Here is an 18,487-nt window from a genome sequence, read left to right on the forward strand (position 1 = left end):
TACACGAGTTAATTAAAAAAATAAGTGTCGCTTTTTGTTCTTTATGGCATATTTCTCGATTAAAATATCATTACTTGACTATTATACTTAAAGGCTACACCGCAATGATGAGTATAAACTTGAATTATTTTTGTATGCGCAGCGTTCGCGTACTAGTTGTTGCACGCCTAACACGTGCGCTTCAACGAGGTAAAATTTGTACATGTATATTATGTTGTACATTTGTGATTTTTTAAAAATTTCTTAGCATATTCATATAATAAAACAATTATTGACTCGTGAGCCATTGAATATGATGTGATATTCACCGGCAGAAAGTCATATTGACCTCGGCTATCGCCTCGGTCAATATGTCATCTGCCGGTGAATATCACATCATATTCAATGGGTCACGAGTCAATAATTGTATAATATTGTACAGTGATAACAAATTTTACTTTAACAGTGTTGTAATGTTAAAAACAATTCTCTATAAAAGTTAACAGCAAAAGCTTGAAAAAATCACTTTCTATGATCAAAATATTACTTACAAAAAGAAAATGAGATTCTAAAATAGCTATAAGAGAGTGATCAAATTCATTACAGGGGAATAATTTAATGAACCAGTAGAACCAGTGTTCTGAAAGTAATCATATATGATGTGATTATCTTGTAATGAAATACAAATAGCATGATTTTACGGTATATTGTCAGAGATTTTTACTCCACTAGCTGTAATTATAAAGTCATTATTTTATTTCAGAAATTACATTGGCTTTGATGATCCTCATTTACTTATTAATACATTCCAGCAGAGTTTCAACACAAGCTAACAACCAGTTTTAACATCTGGATTAATACTGAATGATAAGACTTACCAATGTGATTTCAACAATTTTTTTGTCATGGTATAATTGAAGTACATTATAGCTTGTTCATAATTTTACATTATTTTAAAGAAACTACATAATGTTTCCTTTAACTTTCAGTGCTAGAAACGACAGCATAAAAACACAGGTACGAGGGATGATCCAAAATAATGCAGAGTTTACCATTGCTTAGAAACAGGCAGTTTAAGTAAAGTAAACTATGTATTGAAATAAATCGGAACATTTAATTACAAGTACTAGTAATAGAAAAATAATACTTTAATCATCTTTAGCGTTTATTTTAATATTTTTACGAGATAATGGCAGAACTTTATGATTTCACAAATTTTCACCAGTCTTACAACACCATTTCCAAACTAGAAACACTGGTAACACCACAATATAAATGTTTGTTTTTTTTATAATTGCAACATTCAGATCACGTCAAACTTTGAAATAATAGCATCCACATATCAAACTGTGATGTTACGTTTGGCGCTTTTCTCATGTGTATTTTATTTGTTTTGAGACTCTTGTTACCAAACATCATCGTCATGTGTCCCAAAATTGGTGTGTGCTACATACGGATTAATATGGTTATAGAATTGCCTATGATACTTGGAATTTTTACCAAAAATATTATTTTTCTGTCTTATCATAATATTCATATGTTATTGTAATAAATTTAAACCACCTGTTTCTAAGCAACAGTAAAAGTCTACATTATTTTCGATCATCACTTGTTGATGCATACTTTTATGCAAGATCTAATTTAAAGGTGCTAATGAAGTTTTCATGCAATGACATCTGCAGAAGCCCTTCCAGTTATTAATTCCCTTACCTTGCAGGCTCGGACTTTAAATGCATCCACATGCTTCTGTAGATGTTAATTCAAGACAAAATGTGCATTTACCCTCTATAAAATTTCAACATTTTGTGGAAATCTCCATGACCAGTCATTATGTTATATTGTATTCACATAAACAAGAAGTAAACATACAAAACACCACTATAAAGATCTACTGCCTTTAACAACTTCAAGCTGTACACAGATATAACAATTCAAACTTAACTAATATATATAAGATTATAACAATGTACATATAAGCTGTGTATAAAAATAGACTAAAATACAGGTAACAATATAGCTTACTGTAAATATTACATAAACTTCTTTACAAACATTTAGTTTTTGTAAATTAAAAAATAAGATAAAAATGGCCCTGTCCTAAATTTTATGATAGATGGCAAAATTGGGTGATATATCCTGAATTTTAAATAATTTAAAGATCAAAGTTATCAATAGCTTATTAATAAATATACTCGAATGACAACTCGTACAATATTTTACGGTTATTTACATGTAAACATATAGGTACATACCCATTATTTATCAATGCAGGGACGATGATCATTGTCTTATACAAAAAATTGGGTTCAAAATGAGTATGATATTTTACAAATCTTGATTTAAAAAACAACAACATTATAAATATATCTAACCCACGGATATTTCATCCTATTTTAAACTAGCATAAGTCCAAGTGAAGGCACATTACTTAATTTATGATGTTAATGAGTTTAAGGCAAGTTTTATCACATGAAATGTTTCTATCTTACCAACCTACTAGAATTTTAATATGAATTTAAAAGGACTCTACTGAGGTTTATTGACATAGCAGGACTGTAAATATTTTTTCAACAGTAATGTTTCATTGGCTCTAGACCAACAACTTCTAAGCAAAATTTCTAATCATTTGCTCACTCTGTTTTTTCCATAATGATTATTCTAATTATGAAAAAAAAAAATTTGAAAAGCATTGCGATACTTAGCATACTTGATTCAGGCAACAAATAGAACAAAAATACATTTTTTCAATCAAGTTTCTTTTAAGCATTTTCTTAATTATCTTTTTCATTTATTTTTAAGTGCCCCAGCAGATCTATGTAAGAAATTCATATTTGATGTTTTTAGGCTTTTGGACCCCAGTGGAGTTCCTTTAAGATAAAGTATGTATCTCATATATAACAAAATAACAATAACCAACAGTTCTTAACTAAGAAAAGGCCTATAATTCTAAATGTATACACAACTTTGAACTTACTGTAAAATCAGAATTTTTTGCAAGCCTGAAATCTGAAATTTTGGCCTAACGAAAATATCTGATTTTACAGTAGTAATAAGGGAAGTTTCATGTAACTTAAGAACATATTTGGCAAAATACAATGTATATTACCAGTATCACTAATGAGAAGGGACTCAAGATTGCCTTTATCAATCATCTGTGTAAATGATATAATTCTATTTTAATATCAGCATTTTTATCGAGTGACTACTGGAGTGATTTTTTTTACTTAGATGCTTTATGTTATGCTCTCAGCAAACTAAAATTATAAAGTAATCTTCAAAAGTTTATAACATAAAGGGTGATACAATGTATTTGTTTTGTTTTTTATGAATGAAGTTACTCCTTGGGTAGGGCTAATTTTCATGTCAGGAGCATATTTTGTAAAGATTTTATTGGAGATCACATGACAATGCCACACATGATATAAGGCATTGACCTTGAAGTTTCCAATTCTAAAATTTTCAAATTCTAGCTGTAACGACCTCCTCACACAGAACTGATATGGATAACTTTTCTAAAAATATAACAACAGTGGACATTAGGCAACCATAGAAGCTTTAGTTAAATTAAAAAGAAAAGAAAATGTATAACAATTTTTTTCTGTTTGAAACACTCTAAAAACAAACAAACATATGTAATATGTAACTTTTTCATTCATTTTGTTTCTTTTAAATATAACTTGCATAATGTTGATAAATCACTTATTGTCATGTTGAAAAAGCATCATGGTCAGTTGCCTAAATGAAATATTTCATGTCATCAGAAATCCTGGTATGATCTGTCTATATCTCATTTTCCACAAATGACATTTGCTTTAGATTTTTTCTACATAGTTGGCAGGAAATAGTCCTTCCTTTCCCCTCAATCTACCATTCCACCAGCCAGCTGGATCTGAAATCAATGTAACCAGTATTAGTACATAACTCTACAGTACAAAAGAAATGAAAGACAAAACTTTAATTGGATGCAAGAAGTTCTTAACTACTAATTAACAAGAGTGATCAGTGATCATATGTGTCACCTGATGATAGCCAATTAAGCAGTTGTATTGTGGGGTGATTGGTCAGATTGTTGGTCAGTTTGTTCTCTATATGTTGCAGCTACTTCGTAGCAAGAGACACAATAATCCTTAACAGACCAAAAAAACTTTTTTTATTCAAGGGCCATAACTCGGCCAAAAATCATTCAACTTGGAAACCAGTGCAATGTGTTAGTATCAGTAGTATAAGAAAAGTAGTCCGTAAAAATAATTAAAGGGCCATAACTCTCAGACAGAGAGACAGACTTTGGAGAAGTAATCCCTATATGTTGTCGCTACACTGAAGCAGGAACCACAAAAAGTGTTACTTCAAAGAATTTACAACTATTATATAGAAATATGTTAAACTGTCACTTTTGTTGTAAACACATCCCCCTGCAAACCTCTTTGTTTTGATAAATATGATAATGTTACTTTGTAGGGTGAAAAATGTACATTGTATTACTTAACTACGAAATTAAATTGTGTGCAGAAGAAAGGGAAAAAAGTCTGAAAATTATGTGTAATCTTGTTTCGCAGAGCAAAAGAAAATTAAAGCTTTTTGTTGAGGATATTCAAATCGCTACTCTGTTGAGTTTCATCAAAATATACCAAGAAGTCAAGGTTGTTTAAAGATTATTTTTTCGCTCTTTTAAAATTTCAGCTACTGTCATAAAAGACCCAAAGACTGCATTCCTTTTAAATATCATCAAGATCTGCACTTGGATTGAGGAGATAATGTCATTTAAATATTTATTTTAAGCTCTGACGGCCATCTTGTTTGGTAACTCAAATTGTTGAATATTAATGTGAATCAGTTTTCATTTGCTTTACAAGATTAAGTGTTATTTTCACATTTACTAGCCTAGTTTCTCTATAAAAGTAAATGTATCTTCTGATCAGTTATTTTATATTTATGTTTTGAAAATTATATGTGTTAAAATTATTATGTCTTATGTTAATACACATATACATATTTTATTGTATGAAACAGCAATAGACAGTTTATTTTATGATGTTTCTTTTAGGCGCCAAATATGGCATCACTTAAGGTAATGTTTCTTCAACACTATAAAATCATTTTATTTGTTACTTATCATTTCAACGAAGAAGTTGTATAAAGCAAAACTGAATCATATAGTTTTTACATTTAAATCTTACCTTCTTTTATAATATCTATGACATCTCCTTCGTTAAAACTAAGTTCATCTGTGTCCTGGGCATCATAAGCATACAGACATTTACACTGGGGGAGTGTCGGTTTAGGTTTTGGTGTTGGTCTAGGCTTCGGACGTCCAGCTCCAGGATGTGGCTTAGAGCTGCTCATACGATTTCTCTGTACACTGAAAATGTAAGAACCAAACTTTTCTGTTTTACATGAATATAATTTATATTCAGACCAATGTAAACCCTGGACTCATAATTGAGACAATCTTTGTAAAAGACAAATGCCATAGTCCAAATATCTAACCTTTCACACTTCCTGTCCAAAAATAGTTTTCCTATTACAAAGTTGGTAACATAACGAGGTTAATATCATTTAGAACAACTGTAGACATCTGCATATGACAACTTACACCTTATTTATCATAATAGCAGTGCTTATGGTGATTTAGATTAAGTCCTTATAAACTTTTTGTAAAATGAATGATCTCAAGATCATGAAAAGCACATAGCACATAAATAAATGTCTAGCATACATGTCAGGCATGGCAAAATCATATACATGATGTTTGTTACTGTTATTGTAGCAGACACTGTGCTATCTGGACAAGTTAAAATTTTACATCAAACTGTTTGTGGACTAAATCTGTCATTAAAATCAGAGTATTATGTAACTGAATTTTAAATTAATTTGCTTCTTGACAAAGTAAAATATTCTAGTCATTTAAAACATAAAAATCAACATTTCCAGTAAGAAGGTACTCTGAGCAATGTAAAATAAATACATACTGTCATAAGCTAAATTACAGTGTGTGTGAATGCACAAAGTTTATATATTCAAATAGTATATAAAATTTGCCAAAGACTGCATAATTTCTAATAAAATGCTTATGAATGATGCTAGTAGGTTTCTGCATCCTAAACTTGTTTCTGAAGCCATACAAAAGCTAGGTGGCAGTGTCACTAAAGTTAATTTTTACCCTGCTAAAATCGAAAGTAATAAGCCATTACCAACAGTAAAGAGCCAGGCCAGCCAGCACATCTGTGTATTTTTCTGACCAGGCTCTATACTGTTGGATGATGTAATACATGTATATCGCAAATTATAATGGTCAGTCCAAATAAATGGAAAATAGGAAAGTTCATTTATAAAAGCTAAATTTAAAACAACATTGCAAAGGTGGGTCAGAATCCAGTTGTTGCGGAAATAATTATTAAGTCAAAATAAAGCAGTATTTTAAATCATGAATATATGACTAGCAAAAAAAATATGGACAAATGAAAAAAAATTGAGATATGCCACACATGCATGTACATTTACTACTTTTGTTTAATCTTGAAAACCAAACTTCTACAAAGCAGTTGAATGAGAAGGCCATAATGACCCTTGATTGCTCACCTGAAAATGTTCAAAATTCTTCAATGCAGATTTAGGTCAACAAGTCATATTCATGCAATGTCTTATTTTGATGTCACATATAAAAGTGTACAAGTAAAGTCAATTTAAAAAATGTCAACTTATAATTAATATTTTAAACGTAGGTCACTTATGGTAATAATTGTGATCATTAATGGTCAAGGCAGGTAATAATTGTGATCATTAATGATTAAAGTAAGGTAATAATTGTGATCATTATTGATTAATGGTCAGTCAGTTGGGTGATAATTGTGACCATTAATAGTTAGTCAGGTAAATAATTGTGATTATTAACAGTTAAAGTTTAGTAATTATTGTGATCATTAATGGTCAAAGTTAGGTTATTATTGTGATCATTGATGCTCAAAGTCATGTAATAATTGTGATCATTAATGGTCACAGTTTAGTAATTATTGTGATCATTAATGGTCAAAGTCAGGTAAAAATTGTGAACATTAATGGTCAAAGTTAATAGGATTTATAAATCCCAATTCAAAAGTAGGTCAATGTGAATGGTCACTTAAAACACAAAATTTAAATTGTGATTTTAATTTGAGCTTGAAAATATACACAGAACATAAAGAATTTGAACTTTTTACTATCTATTTCATATAACAAAAATAACAATCAAGGGATAATGTCATTTTTATATAATTTTTGTAGAGGACCACAAATGATAGATCTCTCTTTCTTTAACTAATATGCTGTGGTGAAATTCTTATTGTAATCCATTAATCTGATAATTAGACAGTTTAGGAATCTATGCACATAGCGTGTTATATATTAAAGCTTAAAGCCATATAGTTTCTACATGCACAGTATTTAAGAAGATTAATTTTGTATTTTCTATGTAGGTCCATTTCAAAAGCAATGTGGCTTTAAATAAGAGACCCCAAGCGCATAATTTGAACAAATTTGGTACAGAACCACATGCACCGTAACATAACTAGGCTCTTGACTTTATGACATATAGGTTCTTTAACATTTTTACAATGTTAAAGAAGTTACTTCATGGGAGGAATCATTATAAACTCCTGGACCATCATTCGGTGATGCTATGACTTAAATATCTAGGTTGTAGGCCTTGTGATTTTGGACAGGAAAATTTTTAACCATTTTGTTTCAGTTCTGCAAATTATATGGAATGACATTATCTAAATGACTTTTATAGGCTTCATGCTAACAACATAACTGCCAAGTTTAATGAACATTATTCAAGTGGTATCAGAAGATATATACATATGTTATGTATAAAGGATGTCGGACATTGAGCGATCCTCATTGCTCACTATGGCACTTTATGTCATGTGAGCTTAAAATGCTACAAAAGGCGTGCAAATGACAAACATTTATATCAATGGGACATGAGATTAATAAATTGTAATGATTAACCTTTAACATGCTGAACTTTTGTAATGTTTTTTTTTTTTGCTTTGAAATAGTCTATTAAACATTTAAAAATTTCAATATCAATATACAATAAAGGTGTCCAAGGAGCTGCAGGCCCCACTTTTCTCAGTGCTGGATAGTAAACTGCACATTTTATAAATAAAGAGTTAATTTGAAGTACTGGTCATACTTAGCAGAACCTTACTACTTAAGCCATTGAGTCATGAAAATTTTCAAAAAGTAGAGCTAAAATTTTAACTACAGTAAAAACTGTTTACAGTGACCTTCAATGGGATGAAAAAGGTCATTATAGACAGGGAGTCACTGTGAACAGTGTTTACAGAATTCGGATATATGAACATATTTTGCCAATATTTTTTTGAAAAACACTATAGTACCATACAAAGTATCAACAGTGGTGCCTGGCTCTATACTGATGGACTTGGTACATTCAGCATGTAATGGGTTAATACATGTACATTGTGTATGTTTAATTAGGAGTAAAGAAGTCAAATCAACATAAATTTTTACAGCAAAACATGTTAGCATAAATAAAAAGACAACATAAATCATTTGTAACACCTGTTAGCCATTAAACTTGAAATTTGAAATCCAGTCTTCAATTATTTGTGGTTGGTACCCTGAACATATTTGAAATTGATCAATAAAAGGAAAATTTTTTATGTAGACTGGTGTCAAATGTCATGTTTAAAACCTACAAACCAGTCAGTTACAAGAATACACTTACTTCTTTTGAACCTCATTTCTAGCATGCCTTATGTAAAGAAAATACACAGAAGATGTTAATACACATTGGTGCAAAGCTGAGGTATGTAAAGATTTGCTGATTGCTACAGCATAAGTTGCCTCCCCTTATGTTCATGCGTCACCTCTACAGACAGATAAAAGTTTTTCCTGTTTACTCATTGTTAAAATATATCTACTATGTACTTTGATGAAATAAAATTACAAATGTATTTGAAAATTCTTTGTAGATTGTCACAGCTGCAGTCAAACACATGCCATTAGGGCTAACTGACAAAATATTTTTCAGGGTTTTTTTTTCTTTTGGTGCCATGGCAACCAAAGTTCTTAATGGAATAATTTTTTAACAACTTAGAAAGAAAAATCACCCAAGGAAAATTCCTGTTTCTAAAGCAAGACCTGTGCCGCAGACTGTGCCCTCCAGTTTTTTCAGTTTTGTAAAGTTAAAAAAAAGCAAGATAAAAAAAAGGCAAAACGATTTAAGGATGATCTGTTTTTTTGAAATGGCCTCCTTTTATTATAGATGTATACCAAGTTTAAGTGAATTGCTTTAATAGTTTTGGAGAATGTGCACCTAAATGAATGCCGAATCCAATGCTTAATGCCATTGACAAAGTCATGATAATAGCTCCACTTTATTTCTTGGAAAAATGGAGCTAAAAATAAACAAACTCCACTGTAGACAAAAATGTACAAATTGACCATATGGATGTATGAAGCAATAAAGACTTCCAAATTTATTTTTCTAGTTTCATTTACTTTAGATTTAATTCTTTATAAACAATAAGTGAATACTATTGTGTTATTTATTTGCTGACAATATATCAAGAATGTTAGAACAGTTCTTTTTCAAGTTGTCAGGGGAGATAACTTCTGGGCAATGTCTGTTTACAACAAGCATATAAACCCTATTATATATTGATTATCTACCTTAAAGAAATTGTTAAAAAACAAACATATATAATAATTAGAGCAGTCCAAGTAGACAAATACAAGATAATTGCTGAAATATACTGTCATAACTGATGTTAACATATTCAAAAATTTAGGAATATATAGTCAAAAACAGAATTTATAGTAAAAATATTTATTGCACAAACACTTTAATAAAAAAATCCAGTATACTGACACCAATGTAGCTCTCCATTCACTTTGTATAGTCAAGCTAAAAACTAAATATGTACATACATATACATTAATATTCTAAGTAATCAAGAACTACCATATATATGATAAATAACAGATGCACAGGTTAATACAGGTTTGTTTTTATATTGACTGGTTTAACATCAGAGACTTACCCTGACTGACCAGAATCTGGAACTTTCATAAAATCATTGTTCCTCGTCTTCACTGCATCTTGAATCTTCCTGCCCATGTTGTGACCACCCTCACGTGGTAGTGACGGTGTTTTATCATGACTTTTTTGTCGTGACATTTTTCTCCCTCCTGGATCTGTAAAGCAAGTAAACAGGAACTATTAAAACAAGTATTTCACTATAAAATATAGCAGACAAGAGCGGTCATGATAGACTGTTAACCATACAGCCATTGCTAGACACTTTTATCACATCACAGAATCATATCATGTTTCAGGTCATCCAAAATAAAATTCTTAAAAAGGAAATTAATGATAATATATTTGACTTACTTTGGTTAGTTGGTATAGCAGGTGCTGGGAAGGATGGAGCAGGACGGGATGGAGCCACTCTAGACGGTCTACGGTTACCTGGAGCACCATTACTCACTGAATGAACATTTCTCTTCGGTCCTAAATAATGTATAAAATGAAAAATCAAAACACCCAAAAAACATCTACAAACACAGTTACATGACCTCAATTTTTCCATCTGCCATAAATCCAACTATAGACAATAAAGACTTAAACTTGCCAAAGTCATGTACTTTGTATTGATAAGTGAGTGTGTGTAATATGCAGCTATTGGTAAATGGAAGAACTAAAAAAATAAATATCTAATTTGCCAGTCAATCATGTACAATATACTCACGAGAATCTTTAGGCAGGCCATTACCAATGGAGACTGTAAGAGTTTTTCCTGATATTTTCAGGACAGCTTGATCACCCTGACCTCTTACAAACTTGATCATCCTAGAACCTCCTCCGCCCCAGCCTTCCTTTTTTACTGCAAAATCTAAACTGTAACAATAACAAATGACTTATTGGCTGTAATCTGATTAAACTATATTTCTAACATTAAATAAAAACAAAAGCACAGCATGCAGTGTTATGTTTGTCTGTAAAGAGCAAAACAGTCTAAGTTAAAAAGTGTCATAACTACAAGAATATAGGTTTCAGAATTATGCCCCTTACATTACTCCTATATAACTGCCTCCTGTCATGTTAAGCAAGCATTCTAGGTTTCATATAGATACCTTTAAAATTGTTTGAATAACGGGCTACAGTTTTGCACGGCCATGACAACGACACAGCAAAATAGACCAGCTAAAAATGAAAGATATCTATAAAGAGTAAATAGTTTATTGTAATAGTTTCAATAAACAAGATTGTCATTGAGGCCAGAAATCCGATACTAGACAAGATACTAGACAAGGACGTAATGTTTCATATGGTGGCTAATTTGGGCCATTCATGTTTTCGCCCTGCGACCGTTTTATTTTTTAAATCTCGCTACACATCCCTGCTGAGCGAAGTTTTATTTCTTAAACTTCCCCCTGTGTCCCGATAATTAGCTACTTTTCGCTCCGCGCCCCCACCATTTTAACTTGTTAATTCTCGACATTTTGCTTGGCGGGGTCAAGGAGCGAAAACAAGAATGGCACATATCAGCCACCATAGTTTCAAGAGATATCATTTTTCAGGTGTTATATTTTTTAGGTTTAGTGATAAATGTTAGGAAATTTAAAAAAAGGAACAATTAAAAACTAGAAATGTGTCATCATGCCACAGATGCCCCCGCATGCAGCCAAAATTTCAGATGGTGCATTAATTTTTTTTTTTCATTTTAAGTTCAAAGCCCTTAAAACTTTTCAATGTTAACACAAACCATTTCCATACAACGTTCAAGGCACTGAAATTATTCAGTCTTAACCTTTAGAAAAAGCATATTGCATATTTGTAGCCAAAATAATGGCTAAAAGTACGAGTGCTGAAACTGAAAGTTCAAAATTTTTCCAACATTCAGGAAAGATAAGTTTGTCTAAAATCATTGAACCACGACCAAATTCAAACTTAAACTGCTTATTCCTAAGATGTATCTATATTAATTTTCAAAGTGAAAGGGACATAACTCTGCCAAAAAAACATCAAACCATGACCAAATTCCAACTTGACCTGCCCATTCCTTTGACATATCCATATGTCAAATTAAAATTGAATATGTAACACTGTTAGGTAGATAATGAACAGAAACTGTAAATTTCATATTATTTTCAAAGTGAAAGGGGCATAACTCTGCTATAAATCATCGAACCACGACCAAATTTGAACTTGACCTGCGCATTCCTTTGACGCATCAATATGTCAAGTTTGAGTTGATAGTGTTGTACCGTTGGGGAGATAATGAACGGAAGCTAAAAATTTCATATTATTTTCAAAGTAAAAGGGGCATAACTCTGCCAAAAATCATCGAACCATAACCAAATTCGAACTTGACCTGTTTTTTCTCATAACATATCCATATGTCAAGTTTGAGTTGAATGTGTCCAACCGTTCTTGAGATAATGAACGGAAACTGAAATTTCATATTATTTTCAAAGTAAAAGGGGCATAACTTTGCCAAAAATCATCGAACCATGACCAAATTCGAACTTGACCTGTATTTTCTCATGACATATCCATATGTCAAATTTGAGTTGAATGTGCCCAAGATAATGAACGGAAACTGATGATGACGGAATGACAGAATGACGGAAGGACGGAAGGATGGAAGGACGGAAGGACAGAATGACGGAACAGGGTAACACTATATGCCCCGGCCATTACATGGCGGGGGCATAAAAATGTGTCATCATGCCACAGATGCCCCCGCATGCAGCCAAAATTTCAGATGGTGCATTAATTTTTTTTTTTCATTTTAAGTTCAAAGCCCTTAAAACTTTTCAATGTTAACACAAACCATTTCCATACAACGTTCAAGGCACTGAAATTATTCAGTCTTAACCTTTAGAAAAAGCATATTGCATATTTGTAGCCAAAATAATGGCTAAAAGTACGAGTGCTGAAACTGAAAGTTCAAAATTTTTCCAACATTCAGGAAAGATAAGTTTGTCTAAAATCATTGAACCACGACCAAATTCAAACTTAAACTGCTTATTCCTAAGATGTATCTATATTATTTTCAAAGTGAAAGGGACATAACTCTGCCAAAAAACCATCAAACCATGACCAAATTCCAACTTGACCTGCCCATTCCTTTGACATATCCATATGTCAAATTAAAATTGAATATGTAACACTGTTAGGTAGATAATGAACAGAAACTGTAAATTTCATATTATTTTCAAAGTGAAAGGGGCATAACTCTGCTATAAATCATCGAACCACGACCAAATTTGAACTTGACCTGCGCATTCCTTTGACGCATCAATATGTCAAGTTTGAGTTGATAGTGTTGTACCGTTGGGGAGATAATGAACGGAAGCTGAAAATTTCATATTATTTTCAAAGTAAAAGGGGCATAACTCTGCCAAAAATCATCGAACCATAACCAAATTCGAACTTGACCTGTATTTTCTCATAACATATCCATATGTCAAGTTTGAGTTGAATGTGTCCAACCGTTCTTGAGATAATGAACGGAAACTGAAATTTCATATTATTTTCAAAGTAAAAGGGGCATAACTCTGCCAAAAATCATCGAACCATGACCAAATTCGAACTTGACCTGTATTTTCTCATGACATATCCATATGTCAAATTTGAGTTGAATGTGCCCAACCGTTCTTAAGATAATGAACGGAAACTGATGATGACGGAATGACAGAATGACGGAAGGACGGAAGGACGGAAGGATGGAAGGACGGAAGGACGGAATGACGGAACAGGGTAACACTATATGCCCCGGCCATTACATGGCGGGGGCATAAAAATGTAACAGGCTGTTAAATTCTTAATTCCTATATCAATCCATCTTAATTTGTTTGGCTGTAGATGTTCTTTGAAGAAATGTTGGCATTGGATGATAACACATGATGGGTACAGATATATGATAGGGCCAAAAAATAATAAATGATTCTTTCATTATTCAAAACAGAAGACTGACTCTCTTCCTATCTCTAATGAAGAATTTTACCTGTCAGAAAATATAAGTCGTAATTCCTTCCCAGTTTTATCCTTGTACCTCTTCGTTAGTAGAGACAGAAATTCTGTTTTAAATACAGATTCTAGAACACTAGCATAATCATTCTGTATATGTAGTAAAAATATATCATCTTGCATAGTACTGAAATGAAAGAGAAAAATTTCCATAAACTCAAAATATATACATATATCCTCTACAATGGAAGCATTGGCCAGTGTTTGTTTCCTACTTCATGGATTAGAATGCATTTCACATATGATTTAATTTTGATAAAGGTAGTTTTACTACACATTTAAGAGTCTAGGGTTGACACAAACATGTAACTTGGCAGTATCAGGATGCTTTCAGAAAAATGTACAGAGCTGTCTCTTTTTGTTGGGAGTTGAAAAATAACAACATTGTAGAAAATGATTGTATAAGTCATACTGTTACAAATTCAAGGGGAAATAACTTAAGAACTAGAAATGTGTCATCATGCCACGGATGCCCCCGCATGCAGCCAAAATTTCAGATGGTGCATTAATTTTTTTTTTTTTTCATTTTAAGTTCAAAGCCCTTAAAACTTTTCAATGTTAACACAAACCATTTCCATACAACGTTCAAGGCACTGAAATTATTCAGTCTTAACCTTTAGAAAAAGCATATTGCATATTTGTAGCCAAAATAATGGCTAAAAGAATGAGTGCTGAAACTGAAAGTTCAAAATTTTTCCAACATTCAGGAAAGATAAGTTTGTCTAAAATCATTGAACCATGACCAAATTCAAACTTAAACTGCTTATTCCTAAGATATATCTATATTATTTTCAAAGTGAAAGGGACATAACTCTGCCAAAAAATCCATCAAACCATGACCAAATTCCAACTTGACCTGCCCATTCCTTTGACATATCCATATGTCAAATTAAAATTGAATATGTAACACTGTTAGGTAGATAATGAACAGAAACTGTAAATTTCATATTATTTTCAAAGTGAAAGGGGCATTACTCTGCCAAAAATCATTGAACCATGACCAAATTTGAACTTGACCTGGGCATTCCAAAAACATATCCATATGTCAAATTTGAGTTGAATGTGTTGTACCTTGAGGGAGATAATGAACGGAAACTGAAAATTTCATATTATTTTCAAAGTAAAAGGGGCATAACTCTGCCAAAAATCATCGAACCACGACCAAATTTGAACTTGACCTGCGCATTCCTTTGACGCATCAATATGTCACGTTTGAGTTGAATGTGTTGTACCTTGAGGGAGATAATGAGCGGAAACTGAAAATTTAATATTATTTTCAAAGTGAAAGGGGCATAACTCTGCCAAAAATCATCGAACCATGACCAAATTCGAACTTGACCTGTATTTTCTCATGACATATCCATATGTCAAGTTTGAGTTGATTGTGTTGTACCGTTGGGAGATAATGAACGGAAACTGAAAATTTCATATTATTTTCAAAGTAAAAGGGGCATAACTCTGTAAAAAATCATCGAACCAAAACCAAATTCGAACTTGACCTGTATTTTTTTCATAACATATCCATATGTCAAGTTTGAGTTGAATGTGTCCAACCGTTCTTGAGATAATGAACGGAAACTGAAATTTTATATTATTTTCAAAGTAAAAGGGGCATAACTCTGCCAAAAATCATCGAACCATGACCAAATTCGAACTTGACCTGTATTTTCTCATGACATATCCATATGTCAAATTTGAGTTGAATGTGTCCAACCGTTCTTAAGATAATGAACGGAAACTGATGATGACGGAATGACAGAATGACGGAAGGACGGAAGGACGGAATGACGGAACAGGGTAACACTATATGCCCCGGCCATTACATGGCGGGGGCATAAAAATGATGTCACAGATATATAATGGTGTTTGCATTGATATATAAATGTGAATTATATGAAGACAATAGTGAAACAGGAACATTTAGAATATAAGATATACCAACTATAACCATGCCTATTTTCATAGAGCATTAATTTAAAGTTAGGAGCATTACTGCTGTATAAAGACATGGGTATAGGTAGATATGTGTTTAACATTACATTCTAAAGTGCCATGTTTGCCAGTTATGGTACAAATTTACTAGGATCATGGCATTGTTATGGTTACAAAGTACAAACTTTTGACAAATAAACTTGTGAAAAGTGATTTCCTGATGTATAGACAAAAGAAAATTAATGTTTGTAAAATACAATAACAAATTGTAAACATGGTACAAGATAATAGTTATTGTGAAATTGCATCAACATTAAAAATTGGACCATTTCAAAAACTTTCTAAATTAATAATAACGAAAGCAAACATTTTAAAAGGGCTAACATAATGTTAGTACAAACTGTGAATTACCTGAAAGCTACAGATTGTACTTCCTCTAGTGGCAGTTTTCTTTTAACAACTTCTACCATCTGACCCTTCTGTGCTCCTTTTTTTATCTGAAAAATAGCAAATGAGAATACAGTCAAACTTATGTAAAACAGTTAAGCTTTGGGACAAGCTAGAGTTGGCTGCTAATTCGATGGGGTTTATAAATTACTGATACAACAGTAAGTGCAAATCAATCTGTCAAAGTCACTATACCTCATTTCTCAGTGAATAGTATAATGAAAGTAAAGAAGAGGAGTGTTTGATAGACTAACCTGGTGTACAGACTTAGATTATCATGATACATGCCAAGACACAGCACATTCAATAATGTTTTAAGTTTCGATGATAATCTCACAAAGTAACTAAACAATTAAAGAAGCTCTACTGAGTTTCAAAAGCCTAAAGATATTAATCTACATTATAGTTTGGACATGTAAATCTATACAAGTATATATATAACAGAAGAATTTTACATAGATCTACCTCCTACAACAAAATCAATGTGAGTGGGACTAATAAGCAATTATTACAATTTAATCAGTAGTTTTATGCAAATAACAAATGTCCTAAATTAAATACTCAATAACAAAACAACAGGAAAAATTTTACATCAAAACTTTAGTAATTAGTCAGAAACATTTACCTTTTCTCGTCCAATGAGGTAAATGTTTTGTGGAGTCAGCAGGAGATCTCTCTTTGTTGACTGAAATAACAAATTAAATAAATGTTACTAAATTCATATTATCTTAAGCATACAAAATAACAAATAATTGCATATGATTTAATAAATATCATATTATTATAAAACAAAACCTGTCCCACTACAGCATGCTCCACTTTTCTCAGTGCTGGATAGTAAAATAAAAGCCAAAAAGGGGTCATAGTTCTGCAAAAAAAGCTTGGCAGACTTAAATTAACAAGATGGCCCTGGATTGCCGCTCAATTGAGATACATTGCTAGAAAAGGTCACAATTTTTTTCAATGTTAAAGTCAGTAATGCTGTCACATTTTGTTTGTCATTTTATACTCAAGCTGTATAATTCTAAAGTATTTGTAGATATCTGCTATGAAATGCTCAATGACAAATATCTAAGCTCTTGGCATCATAGTTTCACCTATATAAACTAAGTGACACATGGCTGAAGCCAATTTTGATCCAAGGGGTATGATTTATAAACTTTTGTAGAGGTCCCCAAGGTTATACTACATGCCAAATATCTAAGCCCTGGGCATTGCAGTTTCTCAAAAGAAGACATATGAACATTCCTATACAAGCCTATGTAAAATAAGTGATATTTTTGACACTAGAAGCTTGATTATTTAACTTTTGTAGAGAACCACAAGGTGATGCTACTTGCTATTATTTTGAAATAAAATGTCAGTTGACAGTATCTGTTACACTTTAAGTTGTTTTTGAAGTCTATTTCCTAGAGAGACAGTTTTTTATTATTACAAATTGTTTTCATTATGGATACCAAATTTAATAAACACATTGTTAAGATATATATTCACATGGTGAAAATTACTCAAATGGCTTTCAAAAAAATTTTTTTTTTCTTAAATGTTATTTTACCAATAACCACTGAGGAACCAAGCAGCTGCAGATAATGAATATATTCATATTTTTCCGGAAAAAAATGAAACAGCAGCAATTTTGTCAAGGAAAAGTTATTCCATTTTCTGTTTTTGATAATTGTAAACTGTACAACTTCATCAATTTTATTGCAAGAATTTTGCAAAATAATTGTGCTGGCAAATAATAATAGTATTATGCAGTAAATAAAAAATTCTGTTGGTTTCTTATATCTAAACATTTAAAAACCTGCACTTAAATCATTTTATAATGAAAGTGTTAATACAGAATTTGAATAGGAAGCACAAACCTTAAATCTCCTATCATATTTGTTCACTGTATCTGCAAATTCTATTCTTTCTCGTTTTCCCACTAAGGCACGTAGAGCAGGAGTTTCCTCTATACCAATATAATCACCAACAAAGTTACGATTTATACTGAATCGTTTCCTCTCCTTTCTGTTCAGTAAAATATCAGATGCTGAAAACACAGATCATAACAATCTTTATAAATATACTAACAAAATA

General features: G+C 31.7%; 1 protein-coding gene across 3 annotated transcripts in view; it reads right to left on the reverse strand.

The window, feature by feature from the left end:
- Positions 1 to 437: 437 nt before the first annotated feature.
- Positions 438 to 18,487, reverse strand: part of LOC132734100 (unconventional myosin-Ie-like) — a 52,573-nt gene continuing 34,523 nt past the window's right edge. For 2 of the 3 annotated variants that reach the window (XM_060720817.1, XM_060720818.1), the window contains exons 21-30: positions 18,271 to 18,440; positions 17,031 to 17,090; positions 16,370 to 16,455; positions 14,004 to 14,153; positions 10,740 to 10,888; positions 10,382 to 10,501; positions 10,032 to 10,185; positions 8,714 to 8,740; positions 5,157 to 5,338; positions 438 to 3,868 (exon numbers count right to left, since the gene is read on the reverse strand). In XM_060720817.1, the coding sequence (XP_060576800.1) occupies positions 3,792 to 3,868; positions 5,157 to 5,338; positions 8,714 to 8,740; positions 10,032 to 10,185; positions 10,382 to 10,501; positions 10,740 to 10,888; positions 14,004 to 14,153; positions 16,370 to 16,455; positions 17,031 to 17,090; positions 18,271 to 18,440 (1,175 nt within the window). In that variant the 3' untranslated portion in view covers positions 438 to 3,791. The remainder of the gene's footprint in view (positions 3,869 to 5,156; positions 5,339 to 8,713; positions 8,741 to 10,031; positions 10,186 to 10,381; positions 10,502 to 10,739; positions 10,889 to 14,003; positions 14,154 to 16,369; positions 16,456 to 17,030; positions 17,091 to 18,270; positions 18,441 to 18,487) is intronic. The other variant, XM_060720819.1, reaches the window with a different exon arrangement.

This window comes from Ruditapes philippinarum, unplaced genomic scaffold (assembly GCF_026571515.1).
Source record: "Ruditapes philippinarum isolate M1 unplaced genomic scaffold, ASM2657151v2 ctg4459_1_1_1_1, whole genome shotgun sequence".
In the NCBI taxonomy this organism is placed as follows: domain Eukaryota; kingdom Metazoa; phylum Mollusca; class Bivalvia; order Venerida; family Veneridae; genus Ruditapes; species Ruditapes philippinarum.